The following is a 17,130-nucleotide window of genomic DNA, read 5'->3' as shown; positions in this document are numbered from 1 at the left end:
CAGCTAACTGTGAACTCTTGGAATAAATTAAATAAAATTAGATAAACATTTTTACTGCTTCTTTTGATCAATGTATTAATGAAAAACAACTATCTGACCTACATTTTTATTTAATTGTCTTTCTGCTCTTTTTCTTTGTGTGTGCACATATACGCAGGCGATTCATTACTAAAGCATAACGGAATGAAGTTCACAACTAAAGACAGAGACAACGATCATTCAGAGAATAACTGCGCTTCTTTCTACCATGGTGCCTGGTGGTACCGGAACTGCCACACCTCCAACCTGAACGGGCAATACCTGCGCGGGCAGCACACCTCTTACGCCGACGGCATCGAGTGGTCGTCCTGGACCGGCTGGCAGTACTCACTAAAATTCACAGAAATGAAGATTCGACCAACACGCGATGAGAGAGAGACCAAGTAAATGTGTCGGAATTAATATTTAATTTCCGAGGAAGTGAAAAAAGTACAAATAAATGTTTTTAAGACTTCTATATGGGATTTACAATGTGAGAAACAACATAAACATTTGCTGTTGCTGATCTAAAAAGAGAGTTTTCTGTTGTCCTGTTTATTAATTTGGCAGAAAAGTCACACTATCGTGTGGCCTTGCTGTAACTCCTGCCCTCCATTTGACAATCTCTTCATCATCAGGCCTTGACGTCTCTTCACTCCCCAACGTGGGATCTCAACTACAGTGAGTCACACTTCGGTTCTGATGGAAATGACACTGAGTCCAGCGTACTCAGCCACTGGTTAGGGAATTCATTATGAGAAGACCATGTACGACAATGAAATATTAGAATGGTTCCTTCTGTCAGCATTCTCGCTCGTATTACACAGTTAATACTTTGAACACACAAGCCAAGGCCAAATCTCCACTTAGTTTTCATGTTTGAAGAAGAAAGCTAGCATAAAAGGAGAAAGTGTGTAAAATGGGGAGGGGAATGAAAGCGAGAGGCAGTCTGGGAGGAGATCAGTGCAAAGGTTTCTGTGGGAGTTTGTCTCTCATCTGTCTGACAGGCCATTAGTGAGCATATTGGCCACTTTGTTTGATCGCCATTGCCAAGTGATCATCAGCCAGACTCTTCATCTCGCACAAACGCAGATGGAGGCTGTTTATGTGTGTGTGTGTTTGTGGAAGTGAGATGAAAGGGAAATGTGGTATTGTCTCGTCTTTTTCCCGAGTGTGAAATTCTGACTCAGCACAAGTTGGAGTGTGTTTTGGGGAATCTCTTTTTCAGCCCGTTGAGTGTGTTTACCTAGCACTCATATACATGTCATTGTTCACGCATGCCTTTAGACCCTGTGTCGTAATGTTAATTTAAATGAGCCATCCTGCCCTGTTTCATGTGCGAAAGCTAACATGTATATCAGCACATTCACTGCCCTCTCTCTCTCTCTCTCTCTCTCTCTCTCTCTCTCTCTCTCTCTCTCTCTCTCTCTCTCTCTCTCTCTCTCTCTCTCTCTAGTTCACTCTCCAAAGGTCAGACATCTAGAATGAGAATGCCGCTCTTCTTTCCCCTCATGTTCAAGTGTCTGCCTTCATCTCTTGCCCTTTCTTTTTTTTCCCTCCTGGTCTTCTTCTCATTTGTTCTCACCTCTCATTCCTTTGGTTTGTTTTCTTTGCTCTCCTGAGGAAGTGGAAAAGGTCAACGTGTCATTTAGTACAATTACGCAGCTCATTGTTCTCTTTTCTTGCTCTTTTCTGACTTTTTCCTTTTCTCCTGCTTCTGTTCTTTCCAATTCTGTTTCATAATCCATCCTTGCTACCTACAGCTCTGAAAAAAAAATCTGCCCAAATTCTCGTTTTGATCCTGGATTTACTGGATTAGGTGTGGGTTTATGTAAAATGTTAACAAATCATTTGAATTTGAAATGAAGGCATTTTCAGTTGTTGTGATTGAAAGCTTTTTTTTAACCAAATATTGATTTCCTAACCTTTCTAAGGTAAAATATTGGTATTGTTTTGTATAAAAAATAAGTACTTACACGTCTGAAAACATGGCAGCTTTTTTATGCTGTAAATTATGTTAAAATTTAGACATATCTAAATTTGGAAGAAATGTGTTATGACCTGTAGTTTTGTTTTGTTTTTTGGATCATTTTGATCTCTGTGATATTTCAAAATTATTTTTTTCCCTCTCTGTCTTTCACTTTCTTCGTTCTAGATGGGCATGGTCAGTGAATATAACATGGATGTGGTGATTGGTCCAGCAGCATTACTCCAGATGTAAAGGCCCTCTAAGCCTTCACTCTGTTGCCACTTTGTGCCATCGCCGTTACTTGAATTTAAATCGTTTGCTATAATCATATTACTATGTGTTGTTAATTTGATTGCTGGTTTGTGTTTCAATTAGAAAGATATAGTTGTTCTATTTGTTAGTTTTGAGAATTCCCCGTTTTGACCTCTGCCTGTTTAAAGACCTTGATTAAGATTTGTGATTCGGGATTATGCATTACATTAAGTTTAGGAAAACTTTGTTTTTGTCACTTCAAGAAAAGTAGAGAGGGCGACATAGTAGCAGTGGGTAGCATTGTCACCTCATAGCAAGAAGGTTGCTAGTTCGATCCTCAGCTGGGTCAGTTGAGGTTTCTATGTGTAGTTTGCATGTTTTCCACGTGTTCACATAAGTTTTCACTGGGTGCTCCAGTTTCCCCAACAAGTACAAAAACATGCACTATTGGTGAATTGGATTAGTCAAATTGTCCGTAGTGTATGTGTGTATGTTCTGGTCCGCCAGGTTGAAGGTTGAGCATTGAGCTAATGACCCACCTCGTAAAAATTAGATGTTACAAAACACCAACATGATGCGGCTAAATAACAACTTCGATATAAATGGCCTGAGCGAGGCAGTGGCGCAGTAGGTAGTGCTGTCGCCTCACAGCAAGAAGGTCGCTGGTTCGAACCTAGGCTCAGTTGCCGTTTCTGTGTGGAGTTTGCATGTTCTCCCTGCCTGCGCGTGAGTTCCCTCCGGGTGCTCCGGTTTCCCCCACAGTCCAAAGACATGCGGTACAGGTGAATTGGGTAGGCTAATTTGTCTGTAGTGTATGAGCGTGTGTGTGGATGTTTTCCAGAGATGGGTTGCGGCTGAAAGGGCATCCGCTGCGTAAATACTTGCTGGATAAGTTGGCGGTTCATTCCGCTGTGGCGACCCCGGATTAATAAAGGGACTAAGCTGACAAGAAAATGAATGAATGAATATAAATGGCCCTGGGAGTAAATAAGAAAAGTAGAGGACATGAGGACTTTTCATGTATTTATATTGTTTTTTGTTAGGGAAACAAAAGACATGTTTTGTTTATTATTTTGGCCTTGTCTGTCCCTGAAGTGATTCTCAACAAACCAATAAATACTTTCATTTTTGCCATATCTCTTTGGTTCGACACATTCTTCACACAATCATTTAGTTTCATATTTTTTTCTCACTAACAATAAACTTCTTTTATTTCTGTTATGGTTTATCCCTGGATGTTGTAACAGAAAATGGGTTGGTTGTTGTGAGTAAGAAAATGTATTAAATGAAACGATTGTGTGAGGGAAGGCATAGAGCAGGAAGCACCAATCTCGGTACTGGACGGCTGTTGTCCCTGCAGGGTTTAGCTCCAACTTGCCTCAACACACCTGCCTGGATGTTTCAAGTATACCTAGTAAGACCTTGATTAGCTTGTTCAGGTGTGTTTAAATAGGTTTGGAGTTAAAATATGTAAGACACTGGTGACCCCTGGAGCTGGAGTTTAGCCAGTTTAGCTGGAGTCATGATGCTGGACCAATTATCACATCTATTTATTATTTACTGGCCATGCCCATCTAGAACAAAGAGAGAGAAGGGGGGAAAAAAAAGGCGGGGGGTGGGGGTGGGGGGGTTGGGGGGGGGGGTCGGCTTTCAGAAGAAACAAGATACCATATAGATCGAAATGATGCAAACAAAAACTACAGGTCATAACAACTCAGCAGGAATAGGACGTCAATATGACGTTAGATTGACTTTGTACACCAACATCGTGAACATTGCATTTTGTTTAGAAATGAAAATCAGGTTGACGTCAGAACCCAACATCAGGCTGACATCAGTGTCCAACATTAGATAGACATTGCGTTTTGGTTATTTTCCAATGCAACCTAAAAACAACAAAATGTCAACATCTAATGATGTTACAGCTTGACGTTGTGTGAACGTTACCACTATGACGTCTATGTTGGATTTTGGTTGCCATACCTGATGAATAAATGTCAATATGATGTTGGTTTAAGATTTTTGCTCAACGTTGGATTTTGGTCACTTTCCAACACAACCTAAAATCAACCAAATATTAATGTCATTTGATGTCGTTATTGGACGTCAAAATAACGTTGTCTTTAGATTCTGGCGACCTAAATCTAACCTAATATTAATGTCTTATGACATTGTGTCTGCTGGGAAATGCCATCAGCAGTTTTCAGAATAAAAGAAAAATTGGGTTTGCTTAAACATGAAACAAGTATCAATTGTAAATCCAGAGAAGCTGAGAATTTTCAAGTGGTCCTTTATTTTTTCATCGCTTTTTCATTAGTTTTCTGCATTATAATGATGGTTTATGTTTAATATTTTTAAACTGTAATTTTGAATTGAGAAAAAGAGATTTACACATTTCACAACTACCAAAAAAGTCTAGTTTCCTCCCTTTGTTTATTTGTTTTGTTTTTACATGTAATGACAAATGTTGATGCAGACTTGTGAATGAACATGTGCAAGTGCAGGTAAAAACATTGACAATTCATGGATTTTGCCATTTTGAGTTGTACTTTATAACTGTACCAAGAGCTTTAAGATATGTGTAGATTTCATGTACAGTGTGTATGTTTTAGAGACTTTTAGCGCATGTGAAATGTTTTCTTACGGGAAATCAGCAGAAGCACACAAATGTTTGATAGAAAAAGATCCTCGAAATGTCCTGATAATGTCAGTAGTCATGTGACTGGGATTGAAAGAGACTACAGTCACTCGAATGGACTCTTTGTTTTAACTTCTGGTCTGCAAGCTGTGGAGTTTAAAAAATCCATTAAATCTACACCAGTGAATAACGAGCACATTACTTTGGAAAATCTACAGGAAGATGACTGTAAAAGCAACATCACAGGATGTTGTCAAGACTCTTAAATGGACACAAGTGAGTGCCCATCCCAATCTCTGGAGTTCCTTCTAAGTTTCCGACCACTTTAACTGCAAAGTTGCCTCTGTAGGTTTGTGTCTTTGTATTGTATTTTCTCTTGTACTTTTTTTTCTCTCACCTCTAAATTCCCCCTACTCTCATTCTGTGAAATTACAACGCAATCAGACCCTTTTCTCCATCATCATTTGCTTCGGAGTTAAACATGCTCCCTATTCAGCTGTCGATAACGTTTTTCCAGTGCATTGCTATCGTACTGATCCCCTGAACAAAAGCTAACAGACTGAACAAAGAACGAAGGAAAGAGACTAAAGTGATGTAACAATGCCATGAAATGGAGTCAAGAAAGGAGCAAAAGACAAACCAAGAGTACAAATCATAAAAGGACCGATAAAACCATCTGTAATTAAAGGTCTCAGTGAGAATGAGTGTGTGTGTGTGTGTGTGTGTTTGTAAATGAACGAAACAGAAAATATACTTGTAAAGAAAAAAGTAAATGGTTATTTCTGTGTATGGCTCTTCATATTGTGTGCATATAAAAAAAAAAGTCAATAAATAACATATAAATAAACTGATTTCTGCAAAGGCACTGCATGGATTTTGAAATGGATCTACTGTGCATCATTTCTGTCCATCCATACACACATCTCTGGCTTTCCAGCAAGAAATGCTTGCATCGGCCCTCTCCAGCTGTTTTTAATACTTCCAGGGCGACACATTGCACTTTTCACACAGAATCGGGGTTTGTGATTGCTCCCTATGGACACGTTTCCTCAAACCTTTGCTCTATAAATAAGTCTAAATTTGTTTCTGGCTGAATTTTTATGTGTGGTTTAAAGCAATTGGCAAGTGCCAAAGGACATCCTGTTCCTATTTCCCAGTGTTAAAAGGCTCTGTGTGTGTGTGTGTGTGTTTGCGTTTACAGTGAGAGGAGGAGAAGGATGGCTGCATGCATGTGCGGGTGAAAATGATGGAGAGGAGCACATTGGGTTGCATGTGAGTTCACTGTCGAATGTGTTGGTCCCATTTTTGCCACAATAATGGCGACTCCCCAGGGAGGAGAGCAGCACAAGAGATGAGCAATAAAACTATAACCGCTCAATGGCCATCTTTCCTCTGCAGAGCAAAAGAGAGTGACACAAACATTCGCAACCTAGACTCATCAGCACTCTATTGTCACATTTGTTTCATGAAAATATTTCTTCTTTTTATTCTAATTGTATTATAATTTTCTCTTTAGTAAAAACAGCTGAAGTTGAGTCTCCCTTTTAAATGAAAATCACTTCTAGAAATCCAAACAAACATTGACATAATTTCAATTAAGTAACTTGAAATTAGCAAGTTAAAGTCTGTATATTTCACTATAAAAGATGGTCTTTAGAGATACTGTATGTAAGTTTATGACTCTTTCAAAGCATTAACATACCATAATATGTTTGCAGATATTTAAGAAACATGTCAAGTAAATTCTTGATTCTTGTTTATCTGAAAAACAATGTTGAAGTCAGATATTCTGATTTGAAAATGTGTTTTTTGTGCCAGAATGGCTGTCTTTGTTTTGGTTATTTTAACTCGCCTAATGGCAGTATAGCCAATTATATTTCATTCACTCATTCACTCATTCATTTAGAATGGCTCTCAAAGTGTGTGTCAGTAACCGAAATGCGACTTCTGGTGGACAGTGGCAGACACCGAAATGAGATGCAGATTCAGAGTTCCACATGAGGTGGTTATTAATTAGCAAATAATATAAATATTACGAATGTAAACATTAATTGACCAAGCTAAATTGTAAACCTTGTGTCCTAACAACACCCTACATAAAGAGATTTGCAGTGATAAGCAATTTGGCTGTTTGCAGCAAAACACGACAGAAATTTAAACAGCCATTCAGAAGCACAGAATATGCACCCACTCACAAAATGGTATAGTTTATAACCTAATTAATACATATTAAACCTCTTTAACATTATTAAATGTACATGCTGAATCACTGATACAGTATGTGTTGTTATTTCACAGTTCTAAAGTTCAATTTCAAATGGTTTAGTTTATTTTCAAGATCTGAGGTGAACTATTTGCTGCTGCTTTCAGTATGGCAATAAAAGTAATGTGAAACGGCATTCAAACTCACATTATTAGCATGTAACACAGAATAAAGCACATGAGGTGTACCTGATTACAATTTATCCTGTTATTCAGCTGTAAGAAATAGAAGTCGTTTCTAATATGTCAATTCAAGGTGTTGGTAGAACAAAGACTAATTAACAAAACTGACAAAAACTTTAATATGGAAAGTATTCCTTCTATCATGTGCAGCTGCTTTAAGTTATAAAACTACTTTGATCAATCATCAGACTCGCTCCTTAATCTGGCAACCTGTGCTTGCGTTTGTTTTCATGCAGGAATGTAATACCTAGTTTAACCCCTGGGTGTCGAACTTACATACTGCACCTTTAAATGTCAATGCAATTACCATGGATTTGTTGCATTTTTGACAGTCAGTAGTTGATAACTGAAAGTGGAAATCTGTTAAAATGTTAGCAGTCTTAACATAATTTTCTTTCTTAGAAGCTTTGTGTAGTTTTTTTGACCTTAAGCACAAAGCTTGTAATATCAAAGATTGTTAGCTACTGTCACTGCGTATCTGGAGGCATAATTGTATGCAGCATTGATTAAATTATATGCAGTACATATCTATAATATACAAGCAAGGTTTGAAATAACACCACCAACACAGGTCAGTGCTGAGATTTAAACAACCTTTGTGAGACAGTTTGTGTCAGTTTTATTACCAATTTTAATTTAATTGCCAGTTTATGTATAGCAGTTATTGAGATTTTAGCATTTTTCCATACAAGCAGATATGACTTTCTCTTAAAAGCACAAAATAGCTGTAGCTGGCCTGAGACATTCAAAATCTGTCTGCAGCATCAGCTATTATAGTGAGAAGGTTGCACTCTAGACAAAGTGTTACTCATGATAGACTAACCTCATGAACTAATGCAGATATGTTCTCACTGAATAGCAAGATTAGAACTTGCCATTTATCCAGATACAAATGTTAAAGTTGTTTCTGTTAAAGCACATTATTAATCATTATTAAATGTAAAAGCAATGAAGTAATATCAGACAGTACATTTTTTATAAAATTGTAAGCCAAACACAGTGTTGGGCAAGCTTCTTGGAAAAATATAGTGAGCTAAGCTATTAGCTACTCCACTCAAAATGTAGCTTAACTACACTAAAAGCTACCTTCTGGGAAATGTAACATTAGCAAGCTAAGCTAAAAGCTACTTGGCAAAAGTAGCTTAGCTACCTCTAAGCTATTTTTGCAGTTTTTATTTTGAAATCGAAGCAACGTAAATCCAAGTCAATCATATCTTAGGGGTCAATAAAACTGACAATGAAACATATGAGGCATAATTCAGATAAATGAATTACTGTAAATAATATGCTGTACTAAAAAGAAACAAACTATAGCATGTAACAGCTAAACCAAACATTTAAAATACACATTTAAAAAACTATAGTAATTTATAGTTAAGAGAAATATTTTGACATAAGCATTATGCATATTTTATATATTTTTACAACTCTTCATTAATAAATTACATTACATAATGCATTAATTTATAGTAATACTTACTATAAATTACTAAAGTTTTTTTTTTGAGAACAGCATCTTAAGTTAAGTTATAGCATCTTAACATGTACTTCTTGAGGTATGGTCATGAAAAAATCTTGCTCCAGAAATAACTCCTCTTTCTAAGTGATCTTTCCATCAAGCAAGTTTCTTTTGTTAGCCTAATTTGGTTGCTGACATCACCGACCAGAGGTGGCAGTAATGCACAAAAAGTTTGTTTTTAACCACCGTAAAACAAGAAGAAGAAGAAATTGTCTATCTTGCCATCATAGGATTTACTTTCATCGGCTAGACACCAGCCTCACAGCTCTGTGAATCTCGGTGCCGTCATTTATTGATCTGCGATTGGTAAATGTAGCTTTGTGGATGCTACTGATAATATTTAATTGGATGAACATTTTTTGTTTGTTTTATGCTTTACCGAGAATATAAAAATACATATAAACACATTTAGATCATTTACTGTAATCCTTACTATTGGACTGTAAAGAGACTTTCAACCAGCACAAAAAAAAAAAAACAATCATGTATTTAAATGGTTTTGAAATCATTGGAATACTTTTAATTCGTAATTAGTTCATTCATGGTCATTTGTGTAATTAACATTCTAACTGCATTGCTATTGACATCCAATTTAAGAATGTTTTTCTTTATGCTCACGGATACATAGTGCATATAAACATAACATTTACATGTTCAGCACTGTATTTCTGTCACGTATGCCATTTTGTGCATTGTTTCCCATCTGTAAAATAAAATCAACACTTCTACTTTAATTTGAAGTGCCTAAACCAGCAAGGGTAATTCCCTGAGACTCTGCCAGATACTAACATTACTACAGGCCATTTTCCATCGCTTTGGAGAGTTATTAAAACATATCTGATGAGTAAATCAACATGCTTGTAAAAGGCTTCCTGACTAGAAATATAAGTGTTTGTTATTATAATATATTATTATTTGTTATGTTTTGCTGCACCCTGTAATTCAATGCATCTTTATTTCTATAGCGCTTTTACAATGTAGATTGTGTCAAAACAGCTTAACATAGAAGTTCTAGTAAATTGAAAATGTGTCAGCCCAGTTTTTCAAAAGTTCAGTTTAGTTCAGTTCAATGTAGTTTAATTTTCACTGCTGAAATTCCAAAAACTGATGAACAAATCCATCGATGCACAGCTCCACAAGTCCCAGGCTAAGCAAGCTAGTGGCGAGGAACAAACTTCACCAATTGACGAAAGTGAAGGTAAAATAATCTAAAAAAAAAAAATAGCCTCAGTCGGGCATGACTATTTCTCCGCTGGCTAAACTTCTTGTTCAGAGCTGCAGTCTAGGCGCCCGAGGTTGGAGAATGCTGGATGTCCATCGTGGAGAAGCTGCAGGTGTGAGTGGGTCACCAGCGAGTGTTCAGACTCGTCTGTCAATGTGGTCTTTCAGGAATCAGTCTCATGCTTTCCACTCCGCTACAGCATCTGCTCAGGATACATTTCTTCGTAATTACTTCTGTTTTAAATATATAGAAGTTGTATGCAGATTAAAAGCTTTATTCAAATTGATTAAAGTATTTAAATTAATTGAACAGTATTTGGGATAAAATATAAATACAGTTAATAATATAAACAAATGACCTTGTGAAGCTAAAATGCCATATACTGCTGCTGAAAAAAAGTTCATTTCTGACCATACAGTATGCTATATTCATTCGTTTTCTTGTCTGCTTAGTCCCTAGCATGTTTTTACGCAGCGAATGCCCTTCCAGCCACAACCCATTTCTGGGACACATCCACACACACACACACACAGTTTAACCTACCCAATTCACCTGTACTGCATGTCTTTGGACTGTTGGGGATATCGAAGCACCCGGAGGAAACCCACGCGAACGCAGGGAGAGCATGCAAACACACAGAAATGCCAACTGAGCCAAGGTTCGAACCAGCAACCCAGCGACCTTCTTGCTATGAGGCGACAGCACTACCTACTGCGCCACTGCTTCACCCCCATTATGCTATACTGGCACTCTATTTATACCCCGACTACTAATGGATATGATGCTACAAAGTTTCTCATAATCAACAGAATGTCTAAATGAAAATAAAGTGAAAACCCTGTGAAAATAGAAAGACAGAGAGAGAGAGAGAATGGGTCAACTATAGTGAAGCTACGAGTGAAGTTTGTGAAGGGTGACAGTGATATAGATGAGGATGGTGTTTACCAGCATGAGCCGCACGTCAAAGAAACACATGAAAAGACAACAATGGTCTTTGTTCTTTAGACATATGCATGCTTTCTTTCTGACAGACCACAGAGTTTGGTGTAATCCTGTATTCATAAAGGAAGAGATGCGTCATTCAAACATGAAAAAAACTTAAATCTATAAAACAAGTGCACACAGTCATGTGCACATGCCCGAAAGTTTTGGTTTGTTTATTTAGTTTTGCAGTCTGCATGCGGGAAGTCTGATTGTGTCCTCTTTCTGTGTATCTGCGATTTTGCCATTGGGATGATGTGACGAAGGGAAATGTCAGAGGAAAATTAAAGCGATTTTATTAGCATGGCAGCTCCTTTTATGTCTCGCAGACCCGACGCCGGTGCATAAGGGAACCTACATTAGCATAACAATCAATACCACCGTGTTGAGGGAGTGAGGAGGAGACAGATTTATTATTATTATTATTATTTTAGATTGAATGTCGGTTTCTTCAGCTCTGAATTTACCTGCTGGCTGTCTGGTAAATGAAGTCAATCAAGGCAAGCACATTGCAAGGGATATGTGCGCGTGTGTGTACATTTTATGCATTAACCTTTCTCTCTTTCTCAAACTCACTTTTCTCTCACTTTGATGGTTTCTCATTTGCAGAGAGAAGAAAACAGCTAGATTAGTTAAGCTTTGCTGAATCTTATCACATTCACAAGCTTATGACGCAGTTGCCGCAATCTTGAGAACTCAAAAAAAAAAGCTTGAGAAAAAGCTCAAAATGACGCTGAATATTCATGAATGAGTTTAGTTATATTCATTAGTTATATTCATCCAATGGGAATTAGAATGATATATGCATAGTTATGTATTTAGCAAGCCACTTCAGGCTTTTTAACCCCTCCTGGTCTTTCTTTTCACTAGATTTATTTATTATTAGATTTATTAGACCCTTATAATCAGCGGAATAAACTGCCAATTGCTTACCTTTCATTACTTGTGCACTTCCAGCCTCAACCCAGCACTGGGAAACACCCATACTCTCGGCACATTGCTGGTGAACTACACATATCACACTTATGAACTACAAATGCCATCACACCGTTTCACACACACCAGTTGCTGTTCACCACTGATGACTCACACACAGCTGAATCTCGTCATCACTGATCATCGGGACTACTTATACACCACACATACACCAGTTCAAGGCTGAGTCTTTGTTTGCTGTCACTGTTTGTTGTATCAAGTGTTTCTAATTTATTTTGCCTGTTGCATTTTAGACCCAAGTCTTGTCTATATGTTGTATACTTTTTCGCCGCCTGTTCTGAACTTACACCTGTTTTATAATTACAATGTGGATGACCTGTACAGTATGTTTCTGTTTTGTTTTTGTATGGACCATTGCCTGCCTGAACGACTAACCTTATTAAACTGCACTTGGATCCTTACTTTTGTTGTCGACTCGCACACATGATTAAGCACACAGAGTTAATACTGTGCTAAACCTGTAAGTTACCTGAATCTATTATTGTGTCACAAGGGCTCGATGAACCCATCATTCATTAATTCATTCATTCATTTTTCGCTTAGTCCCTTTATTAATCTGGGGTCGCCACAGCGGAATGAACCGCCAACTTATCCAGCATATGTTTTATGCAGCGGATGCCCTTTCAGCTGCAACCCATCACTGGGAAACATTCATTCACAAAACATGCACTACGGACAATTAGCTTACTCAATTCATCTATACGACATGTTTTCGGACTTGTGGGGGAAACCGAAGCACCCGGAGGACACCCACGTAAACACTGGGAGAACATGCAAACTCCACACAGAAATGCCAACTGACCCAGCCGGTGCTTGAATCAGCGATCTTCTTGCTAGAGGACAGTGTGTGATATTGGTACATTATATGTATTTATTTTTTTACATTTAAAAGTTTAAAAAATGCTTGGCTACAGCCAAACAACAACACCTTTAAAGCCTTTCAGAAATAAGAAAAAAAGACACTGTCACAGTCGAGACCAGTGGGATTAAAAGGTTTAATAGCAAAACTGAATGTGTAACTGCTGCAAGAACAGCCACATATTACCTCACCACTTGGACATGTTGCTTCTCAGTTCCAAAAATGTTTTGTTAACGTTGATGCTTGTATGTACGTGTGTCTGTGTGTCAGCCTCTATTGCAGCTTTGTGTCCAAGCTGGAAGAGAGAACAGGTAAACAATAAAATGTCATTTCATGGACAAACAGAGAGATAGTTTGTCATTTATTGTGTTATATTTAATGGCTCACTCATTGCTTTTGTGAGTGATTCTTCTGCTAATGCAGCATTTGAAAAAATAAAAACCCTGAAATAATCTGGCAAGGTGAACGTGGTCAAGGTGAATGTGCCTGGAAATGGAACCTGACAGAATAAAAGATGTCAAATATTTGCATCATTTATCATCTAATCAGAATCAAGGATTCAACAGCCAAGTCGTATAAATTGTAATATTTCACAACACTGCTTCTTTGATTAAATACATCAGTCAAACCTTACAATAAGGTTCGATTAGTAATGTTAGCTAATTTACCTAACATACTGTACTGTTAATTGTTCATATTAGTAAATACACTCACAAGCCACTTTATTAGGTACAACTGTCTGACATCTCTTTAATGCAAACTTCTAATCAGCCAAACACATGGCAGCAACTCAATGCATTTAGGCATGCAGACACGGTCAAGTCAATCTGCTGCAGTTCAAATCGACCATCAGAATGGGGAAGAAAGATGATTTAAGTGACTTTGAATGTGGCATGGTTGTTGGTGCCAGACAGACTGGTCTGAGTGTTTCAGAAACTTCACACACAACCATCTCTAGGCAGAACAGAGAATGGTCCCAAAAAGAAATCATTTCACTGTTTTCCAATGGCCTGAACTGTACTCAAATGGCCTCCACCAGAACTCAATCCAATAGAGCACCTTTGGGATGTGGAGGAATGGGAGATTCACATCACAGATGTTAGGCCGACAAATCTGCAGCATCTGTGTTATGCCATCATGTCAATATGGACCAAAATCTCTGAGGAATATTTCCAGTGCCCTGTTAAATCTTTGGCATGAAGGATTAGGGCAGTTCTAAAGGCAAAATGGGTTCCAACCGGATACTAGTAAGGTGTACCTAATAAAGTGGCCAGTGAGTGTATATTAACTATTGCAGTCTTGTTGTGACGTTTTACCAATAAATACAACCTATATTGCCTTACATAACTTCGTTCAAAATGATAAAAATGAAACAAACCAAAAAATCAGTCACTTTATTTTATTGTGTAATAATCTGTAATAACAAACCATTAACTTAGACTTTCAGCTCAGAGTGTACAAATATGCCACCTATTTATAGTAAGGTTTGGTTTAGGCATTGGACATGATTACATTCATACTTTATAAATGCTACAAACACTTAAAATCATCTGTACTATTATATTTGTAGTCAGTACAGTACGTACATGCACATTTTTATTTCTTATTTTGTGGTATAATCTATTTCAAATAGAAAAAAAAACAGGTCACAGTACTACTAAGAGTTCATGCCATTCAATTTGGTTTCATCTTGTTGAAAAGAGCTTGCTGTCTAGAATGAGCTGCAGTGTGTTCAGACCTTTTTTCTGTTTAGTCAAATGTCTGGATATGTGAGACTGACAGCCAGAATGTGCTGAACCTTTCCTGGAGGACACTTGGGGCTTGAAGAGAGAATAATAATGAGCTTTAGGTGTTTGTGCTGCTGTTTGTCACTTACTGCTGGCTGATGCCATTAAAGAGCAAAATAACTAACTGGATTGAAAATGACTGATGTGAGCTCTAGGGCAAGTTTAGAAATGAAATGTCTTCAGTTGCTGCATCTGTGTGTGCATTTGTGAGCATATCTCAATGTGCAGACAAGCACTGTAACTTTTTGATACTTAGATTTCATCGTAGACTTTTGTGTTTATTCTTAGTGTCAGCCATTACATGCGTTTTACGCTATTTAGAGCGTTGCCACCCACTGACAGTTCTGATGCTGGCGCAAAGATCCAAAGCTGTCATTACCACTCCAGTGAGCAGTCTAGTCCTTCCTTAACCCCTTTATGCCTCAGTGGACCAGAACCATTCCAACAACAGCCCTGCGGTGAGACACTGACATATCACATGACACCCTTTCAACCTTTTATTATGGTGTACGTTTGTTTCTGAATGACGAACAGTTCTGTGCAGTGGCTTTGGCAATTGGTGTTGTGTAATGGCTTAATGTCTGGTAACCAGAAGACTGCTGATTTGATCTGCAGTGAGTGGTTCATGAGTTATCACCATTGTTGCCTTGAGCAAGGCACTTAACCTCAGGTTGCTTCCAGGAGGACTGGCCCAATAATAAATGAACTGTGAGTCACTTTGAATGAAAGTGTCTGTTACTGCTAAATGATTCACCTTGTAATAACTCTGCAACTCAACCACTGTAAATGCAATTACACAAATAGGTTCAAAATATGGTGTGTTGCTTAGTTCAGAGTTTGCTTGGGGCAACCAATGGTTTTGGCTTTAAGTGACTTTTCTGTCCATACAATGGAATTTAAAAGGGTGTAATAAAAAGCATTACAGATTTGTCATGTGGAAGCCAAAAAGATTTGGTTTCTAGTGATATTTCTGTTTAATGGCAGCATGGTGGCTTAGTGGTTAGCAATGTTGCCTCTAAGATCGGCGGTTCGAGTCCATGTTCTCCCGTGTTTGTGTGGGGTTTTTTGAGTGCTCCAGTTTCCCCCAGTCCAAAGACATGCGCTGTGCATAAATTTAAAAAAAATAATTTGGCCGTAGTGTGTTTATGGGTGTGTGGGTGTATGGGTGTTTCCCAGTACTGGGTTGCAGCTGAAAGGGCATCAGCTGCGTAAAACATATGCTGGAATAGATGGCTGTTCATTCCACTGTGGTGATCTCTGAAATAGAGACTAAGCCGAAGAAAAAATGAATTAATCAATTTTTGTTAATTCAATGGAATTTAATTGGATATAATAAAATGGATTACCAACATTTCAACATTCCAACAAATACCTAATGCTCCACAGAATATAAACTTGAAGATGGGTAAATGATTAAATAATTATATTTTCAACTTTTCACTATTTATTTATTTTTGTTTAGACAGTTTGCATTTTGGTCATTCATTTGCATGAAAATTGAGTTCTGGGCAAACCTTTTGAAATTTACAAAGTGCAAGGTTTTACAATTGAAATTGTTAGTACAAGAACATATCACAAGTTAGTGACTGGCATGGCATACATACTTTTTTTTTTTTTTTTTTTTTGCAGATGGATTTAATTAAGGATGGTTTAACAGTGTTTTTGTCCCAGTACTTTGCCATGTAAATCGATTCTGAAAACATTCAGATTTAGAAAAAGAAATTGTGAAAAGGTAAATTATGTACTTTTGTTTAGTAGTTTATTTTACAGTTCAACATATTTTGTTATTTGTTAAATTCTCTAATTCCCTATTTCCCCTAGGGGATACTCATGCCAAGGCCCTCAGTCTATGCAGCGTCACTGATTTAATCTAAGACCAGCGACAAGATGATCCCAAGGTTTCCATATCCTGGATCCAGGCCGTATCCTGAGCAGCTGCTGTGGTGGTCATGGAGAATTGGAGAGCATGTGACTGATTCCTGTGATGCTCCAGGGGCAGACGAGTCCTCACTGAGGTTCAGCTTTTAGCCTCCGCCGCTGAGACTGCAGCTCTGCACAAGACATTTGGCCAGCAGAGAAATGGAAATGATCATACCCAACTGAGTTTGGTTTCTCTCAAAGGTTTTTTTCTTCATTTTCGCCAATTGGTGAAGTTTTTTTCCTCGCCACCGTCACCACAGGCTTACATGGTTGGGGATCTGTAGAGCTACGCATCGATGGGTTTGCTCTTCAGTGTTTGGACTCTCAGTAGTGATTATTAAACCACACTGAATTAACCTAAACTGAACTGAACTTAAACTCTGAAAATTAAACTGACAGTTTCTATTTACTATGATCTTTTATGTAAAGCTGCTTTGACACAATCTACATTGTAAAAGTGCTTTACAAATAAAGGTGAATTGAATTAAATATTTGACATTTGATAGAATAACAATTAATGATGA

At 37.7% G+C, this 17,130-nt stretch overlaps 1 protein-coding gene across 15 annotated transcripts in view; it reads left to right on the top strand.

The window, feature by feature from the left end:
* fibcd1b (fibrinogen C domain containing 1b) overlaps positions 1–16,785 on the top strand; it is a 279,505-nt gene extending 262,720 nt beyond the window's left edge. For 8 of the 15 annotated variants that reach the window (XM_087252575.1, XM_087252576.1, XM_087252578.1 and 5 more), the window contains one exon: positions 158–5,759. In XM_087252575.1, coding sequence (XP_087108701.1) covers positions 158–426 — 269 coding nt within the window. In that variant the 3' untranslated portion in view covers positions 427–5,759. 15 annotated transcript variants of the gene reach the window in all.
* Positions 16,786–17,130: the final 345 nt, after the last annotated feature.

The sequence above is a fragment of the Danio rerio genome, chromosome 5 (genome assembly GCF_052040795.2).
Source record: "Danio rerio strain M-AB ecotype USA chromosome 5, GRCz13ab, whole genome shotgun sequence".
NCBI classification, from domain to species: domain Eukaryota; kingdom Metazoa; phylum Chordata; class Actinopteri; order Cypriniformes; family Danionidae; genus Danio; species Danio rerio.
Note: the sequence above shows the minus strand (reverse complement) of the source record. Positions and strands in the feature narration are given on the sequence as shown.